Here is a 7,946-nt window from a genome sequence, read left to right on the forward strand (position 1 = left end):
CACACACACACACACACACACACACACACACACACACACACACACCAACCACACTCACACACGCGCACACACACCCACACAGAGTTCACAAACTTTCAAACTGTATTGTTAGTTTAGTTCACATATTCAAATTCGGTTCGGCTTATGCTTAGTTTAGGTACCAGTCATTTGCAAACATAATATAAACACTATTTTTGTCTATCTTTCTTTTGTTCATGTTCAGTGGTTATGTTTGTGGAGAGAAATAAATACATTATTATTATTATTATATAGTTTGTAGCAGTGGAGTAGCGATGCAACGGAAGTGTCGTAACGGAAACATATGTTAAAAGTAAATGTTAGTTGAAACGGAAGCGGATGCAGAAGTGTAAACACTATAAAATCTACGAAATTGTTCCAAACAGATCAGAGAGAAACAATCAAATTGTAACAACATAAAATTGCTAAACAACGCGCGCACTTTGTAAACTTCCGATTAAAATTCCGTTATAAAGTTGCGGAAGCAGAAACGGCAACATATGTGAAAAAGCGTGCGGAATTTCCGCAGTTGCGGAAGCAGTCATAGAGTTCTGTTTCATCACTATAATGGAGCTACGAACTTTGTTCTGGTGTTGTGCTTTATTGCCTCTTGCGTAAATAGAAACTTCAGACCGTTATTAAATAAGTCCAAGGATTACAGAAAGCGCGCTCCGATGATGGTAAGACGGGATCAAGATCACGAACAGCTCTATTTATGAGCTCATTTAGGACCTACAAATGTTGTGCAGAAGATACAAAGTATAGTTGCGCCAAGGAGTTGGCAGCAACATAATCACGGTGCATATTATATTTCAGCTGTATTGTGAAATCAACAAATCCGACGATTGTGGCAAATCAGCGGCATGATTTGCCACAATCGTCGGATTTGTTGGTTCATCAAAAAAACTTTAGCTGAAATTAAATAAATTATATTGAATAAAAATAGATGTTTAAAAAATGTCATAAATTTACAATCAAAAGATCGGCACTAGGTTTTGATACAAAAATTGGAATTTACAACAGATTTCGTCAAAAATGTGTAAGCTAAAATAAATCCCGTCATGTATTAACTGCCTCTGTGGCAGAACGGTTAACTTGCTGGTCTGCCACACTGGGGTCCCGGGCTCGATTCGCGGGTCAGGAGAAATGATTGTATGGCCTACATTTATTTCTCTCGTATGATTCTCATGGATTGGATGATATCCATGGATTCGCGATACAGGGTTTCCCTAGTGCGGGTGAAGGCGCTACAAATATTTATCATGCTTAGTTCATATTATACTGGCAGCATTGCCTCGCTGGATAGCAATGGATACCTGTTGACCAAAAAATATTACGTATAGTTACTGTCGCCCAAAAGAAGTATTATCAGAAACCAGAGACAAAAATCTTTAACTACAATCTTTGATTGTTGCCAGCGATTACTAACGAAACTGATATTTTGAGACTAATTCACAATTTGACGACTTCAGTGGCCCAACGGTTTACTGTAGGCGCTGGATGCGGAGGCCACGGGTTCGATTCCCGGTAGGACTAATTTAGGAAATGAACTTTTCTAAACATGTTGTGGTTTGGGTGGTCTGGGCAGTGGACTGGACCTGCTTGAAGGGGTTCCGGGCTCCATTCCCAGTGGGACCATTTTGGGAAATGTACTTTTCTGAATTGGTTCTGGGAAGTGGATTTGTTCGTTCCCCAAAAAACTGCCCCAGTGAATTCCGTTAGATATGGTTGTCTGGCACATTATTATTATTAATTTCGCATTCATTTCCAACATTTCCAGGCCAAGTTATAAACGTAATCCGAGAATGGCGAGCTACGCGGTGGACAGAGCACGGAACCCGTACCCGCCACATCAGAGTGCCTGCTTCGTACCAAGCGGGCATAACCATAGCAGCACTCACTGGCTCCGAAGCCCACAGGCGACTTATGCATGCACCACAACTTCCCATACTAGGTCCACAGACGGACGAAGAAAGGAAACGAGACAGAGTTTAAAAAATTTCATTGGTAAGAGAGAAATAGTTATATAGTTTGGGTTACTACTTTTATCACCATTAAAATGTAAGATAACTGTCCATTCACATTATAAATGCAGGATGTGATTGTTATAAAGCATTGAATTTTGATTAGTTTGAATAAACCATTACTCATTGAAACAATATGCAGAAATGTACTACGCGGGCATTACATTAATGTCAACTAAATTCTAATATTTCCGATCACAGAAGAAACTCGGTAATAGGTAAAAATGTACACACAGAAGGTCAAGCACCCGGGTTTTAACCCGCTGCTTTGATAACGCCGTGTTTAAACCCATTAACACACTTTGTACTTTGGACTGTTCTTATCGTAAGCGGCATAGAGTTGGATTTAAGCCTTAAGTGTCAAGCTTGACGTGCTCTTGACCCTGTACAACTAAATTTAAATTGAATAAATCGAGTTTTTTAAAAATTTAATGATGTTATTATAAAAAATTAATTGCTTTCTGATTTAGACAATATTGAATTGTGTGGAGTTGTCTTTTTTCGTCTAAAAAAATTGTTTACATCTAAATTTGTAGTGATATGGAATTATACCAAATTCTGTAATAGACGTTTCCACCTTCGATTTTGGGTAGAAAAGGGTTAAAACCACTTTGAGTAAAAACCCGGGCGGCTGCTCATCGTTGGTTGTGCACATTATTAAAAATTAACTACTGTCACTTATGCTATCAGGAAATCGGCCAAACAAGTCTGTATTAAAAGTGTTTATAATGAAATACGACCCCTCCTACGTAAAGTACCTATACTGTACCTAACGGTACCTACTTACGTACTGTACTACGTAATCGTAGGTCGTACGATGGCCTTTCTACATAGACCCGTTACTCAGTTTCTTTTAACTTTACAACTATTAAAAACAGTATGGTTAATATAAAACCACTTTACAGCAGCTATCTACAGGGTTGCTATTAATTAAACCCAAGTCTCTGCCGTCGTTATCATAAACAACGTTATCGATGTTTTTAGCCAAATTGAGTTGTTAACATATCCAATCAGCGCAACGACATGTACAACCCCCTCTAATCGGTTATCTACTTTCAGTTTTATTATTAAACAAAATAGGCATCATTGACGTATTTCAAAGAATAAAAAATAAATTGAGGTGCCAATGTCCGTAAAGTTAAAAAATGCAAGTGCGTTGTTTATGACAAGGAGGACCTGATGACACAATGTTCTTTGTTTACTACTATGAACATTTACACATTGTTCTCATACATATTGGAACAGCTGGATGCCGTATGGTAAGTATCGAAATTGGTTACGAATATTTTAAATTCTTAAAACATTTTTCCAGAATTTTTTTATATGAAAATTTCTTTGTTTTAGTCACGGAGTAAATAGTATGATTATTTACTCCGTGGTTTTAATTAGGTATGCCATGGTTAAATCAACCTTTATAACCAAGTAGCTTTGTTAAGACCAATAGTTGTCACACATCATAATAAATGATGATCCAAATTTTTATGTTTACTTGAGGTACATCCAGGGCCAAAAAATATATATATGTGCAAACTAACAAAAGTTTTTCAACATTTTAGGAAAATCAACCTTATGTGAATTAAGGTAAAGCGCAGTTTCATGCGTTTGGTTGATTCTAATTCTAATTAAAATTAAAACTAAAGGCTCATGTAATTTTAACGCTGACGTTACCTGTAACTGTAACAGTTGTGCATCCAAAGCACTGGATCAAACATAGATAGCTCCGTAGCTTATTTCAGTGTGCTAAGTGAATTTTCCATATAAGGTGCGATATACCAATATTATTTCGTTATTTTGACCTCCTAATGTCTTCACAATTTGTTCCATAAACCAGCTTTCAGCCACTTGGCATTGCTGAAAATTAATTATCTTAAACACTATAATTGGACATAGTTATGCAAATAAGAACCAACCCACACTTCGAGTGAAATTGAGTTACTTATTTAGGTAGAACACCAGACGTGTCCTTTACCCGCTCACAAAAGATCCTGGCAATATACCAATACCAAGCCAAAACGGAGAAAATAAAAGTCCTTCAAGGTACTATAGCATAGGACGTAGCTCAGGTAGTGTAGCGAGAGATACTTTTAAATATAAACTGGGAATATCTTCATAAATAAATATTTATTACGTATTTTAACATGTTGTTTTATGGAGGCTTCTTCTAGAACTGCCAAGATGTTCTTCTTTTTTCTATCCTATTTTTTAAAATACATTCTAAACACAAATCTATATTCATTCAGCCAGTACTTCTACTCATAGAGTAGAGCCTAGACTACACCCCTCTTCCTCACAACTGAAGGGGTGAACATCCCTAGCGGGTGTCCTACCTATGATAGGCAACTTACATAAGTGATCAGCTCAGCTCATTTTGTTTTCGTACCACGGTCACTCCCAGCTCGACCGCCACAACAGTCAGAGCTGTTAATAAGCTAATCATGTGTAATAATTTATAAGTCTACACCCTTCATGTATCTATTTCTGTAATTCAGTTTCTCGGCCCTTTTAGGGGTAAGTGCCTTAATAATAAAGTGTAGGGAGTGTTTTATACTGTTATATCTGTTTTTTCACATTTACCTTTATATTCTTACAGCCTTTCTTTAAACTTTACTTCTTTAATAAATTTTGTGGACCGGAAGTTTCCCATTTCATTGCCCTGTTCACGGCTAGTTAGGGTTACAACCCTTTCAACACTGCTCGGAAGCTACTTCCTTACCAACAAGCAAACCACCGAGAAGGCTGTGGCTTTAGTCTGCCAAAATCCTGTCTAAAACGACAGACCATGACCACATCCTAATCAAACAATTCAAAATATAATTATTCGTTAGCTATCCTAGCTATTTAGGTAACCTATCTACATCCTAACTCTTTATTTCAGCTACCCTAGCTTGGCAGAATGTTCCTAACAAATCCTTAAACATCACTACTAGAACTCCCTAAATGCGTCACTAAACTATCTTCAACGTGCACGCTGCTACAACGACGACACAGGCTTGAGCATCCATCGGACGTCCACTGGGGAACATCTATATTGAATTCCCAGCTGCCTTAGTCCTCGTGCTGCAGCTATCCACGTTCCACCTAACTTTCTTACTTTCTTTGGACAAATTAAAACAACACGCAAATTATCCTAACAACAACATTTCCTAACACACATATGATACGGCGATATACCATATGGAGGATTCCTAATAATATAACAAATATATTTTCCTCAAATGCAGACAGTTCTTGTTCATCTGGGAGAGTGACCACGAACTATGAACACACACAGGACAATATACCCATCAAATAAAAAAAATGAGTAATATCTATCCAAGTCGGTAGTCCATCTTCTCCTCCTCATAAATAAATATTTATTACGTATTTTACATCTTGTTTTTTGGAGGCTTCTTCTAGAACTGCCAAGATGTTCTTTTTTCTATCCTATTTTTTTAAATACATTCTAAACACAAATCTATATTCATTCAGCCAGTACTTCTACTCACAGAGTAGAGCCTAGACTACAGTACCAACCCTAAATAAGTAACATTTAATAGCTAAAAAAAACCATGCTGCTTAACTTCATATAATGTATTTTTTTAAATATGCTAAATGGATCCATGTCACATGTACTGAAGTACTGTAGATCTTTACCGTGTTCATTACGAAAACTAGAACATGGTTCTCGTTAACTAAATAAAAAGATATATAATGTTTTCTGTTTATTGCTATATAATAGAATAGTTTCCCTATATCATTCTCAATGCTACACATAACTCACGTTGTTTTTCTCAAATAACTTACCTATTTATTTCTTCACACTGTTTTTACAAAAATCGAATTATCTCGAAAGCGACATTTTGTGGGTTGGTTCTAGTTTGCATAACTATGTCCAATTATAAGTGTGTACGATAAGATACTTGGTATGTGGGACAGACTTAGCTTGTTCTGAATAGGATACTTAAGTAGTATAATCTGGAATGAAGTGATAGTCTTATGATGGTTTATTGGAATTTGATTTAAAATATTCACATACATCTGACATGTACGTCTAGTTTTTTTTATAGTTGGGTGTAGTGTAAGGGGAACATAATTATTTTATTTTTAATCAAAGTTTTGTGCTCTACGAAAAACAGATAATGTTATAAGAATTTTGAAGTACACTAAACATGCCTTTGTTTATCAGCTTTACATGTTTTAACAATCATTACACTGAATTCAATACTTACGATGTATTTGCCGAAAACATACAAATTGTGCTAACGTTTCTCTTCTCCTAAACGATGGGGTATGAGGAACAATTTCTGTACTACAATTTCTTATAAAGGGTATATATAACCTCGTGTTCTCAAGATTTTACAACTGCAAATATGGTTTTTACACTTTCTGGATTTGGAGCATTGTAACGCCATCTCTTTAAAATCGTTAAAACTATTTTGTTTGTCTGTTTTATCGACTGAGAGACTATACAGCTGAACTCTTTAATTTATGAGTTGAGGCTTCAAATCCCTCTTCCCGCGGTTTTACCCCACCAGACCCTTCAATTTTTGAACCCAACGAAAGATCGACATCTACAAGTTGTAGCAGAATGGTCAGACCTTATTGTTCCTCGCAACAAGCACATTATGAAAAATTGTAAAATGAATTTTTCCATCACAATATATTAGAACATTAAACTCTGTAACCATTTTTTCCGTTAAAATTAAGAAAAACAAGGACGAAAATATTTTATCTCTGCTCTCCTTGTCGTAACTAATGCATTTGCATTTCCGTTGGAGATATTGCCACCTAAAGATGTCTTTGCTGGCAAAAATGTCAAGTACGCTAATTTTGCTTAACAATAAAATATAAACTAAATAAGAATTAAGAACACCGATTAAAGGATGTAGATCTTGTTTTGCTGATCCCAAGTATGTTACTAACTCAATTTCGTTAAAGATGTCTATTACGTTAGTTATGATAAAAGTAGATCTGATGACTGCACTTATGTCAAAGAAATTGAGTAAACTGAATACTTTTGTTTTCATGTAAATATGCGAAACTATACTCTAGCCAAATTCTATGTAGAATGTTTAATAACAAAACATTGTTAGGCAACCAATGATGGCATAAGAAATAGTTATTTTATAAGCAAGGCTGCAAAGGTAAGCATAGCGAGGGTTTCAAGGCACGAGATGCAAATCAACTTTGCTGCCGAGCGAAACACAACTTTTCACCTCACTATAACGAGGAAAATGATAGAAGAAAGAAAAACAGTTGAAAAGTTTTTTTAATTAAAAGAAAAAGTTTATCTTCGGATCCGTTTTGAATTTACACCTCATCAATTTTTATTCTTGTTTGTACTTTTATTTAGTGTGATTAATTGATTATTTAAATTATTTTAGTTCTTCGACGAATTAAAATAATTTAATAAACACAATTTGTTATCATTGTCAATTTAATGCAACAATAATAAGAATATAATATACCAACGGATTTATATTGCATAAATAAGTAATGTACGACAAATCGCGTAGTTGAACGTGTCATTATCCTTTTTTTTCATCGAAAGATAAAGTTAGGTGCACCACAGTCTATCGTCAAGTTCGAATTTCAAAAACCTCTGCGTGCAGATTTCTAACGAGAAAGAAAACCTTTCCGAGCTAGTAAGGTGGAAAAGACTTTTTTTTTCAATGCTCATTATTAAGGCTTGTTCTGCCCACGGCCTGCTCTCGTAATTGGAACTTGAATAGGTAAGTAGGTAATTGGGTTATGTAGAAATAATACTTACCTAGCCAATTATTATAAAGTTTACAAAATACCTATTGATTTGGGAATAAACATAAGTTTTTGCATCCTATTAATATTAGATGGTAGGTAATGGTAGATGAAAAGATACAAAATTATAAGATCTACATCGAATTTGGCTAGGTCGGTTACCTATTT

At 35.5% G+C, this 7,946-nt stretch overlaps 1 protein-coding gene across 1 annotated transcript in view; it reads left to right on the forward strand.

Annotated features, from left to right (window-relative positions):
- Positions 1–2,431, forward strand: part of LOC113231031 — a 13,301-nt gene extending 10,870 nt beyond the window's left edge. The window contains exon 7 of the mRNA XM_026465180.1: positions 1,799–2,431. Coding sequence (XP_026320965.1) covers positions 1,799–2,013 — 215 coding nt within the window. The 3' untranslated portion in view covers positions 2,014–2,431. The remainder of the gene's footprint in view (positions 1–1,798) is intronic.
- Positions 2,432–7,946: the final 5,515 nt, after the last annotated feature.

Source organism: Hyposmocoma kahamanoa, unplaced genomic scaffold (assembly GCF_003589595.1).
Source record: "Hyposmocoma kahamanoa isolate Upper Pololo Valley unplaced genomic scaffold, ASM358959v1 64, whole genome shotgun sequence".
Lineage (NCBI taxonomy): Eukaryota > Metazoa > Arthropoda > Insecta > Lepidoptera > Cosmopterigidae > Hyposmocoma > Hyposmocoma kahamanoa.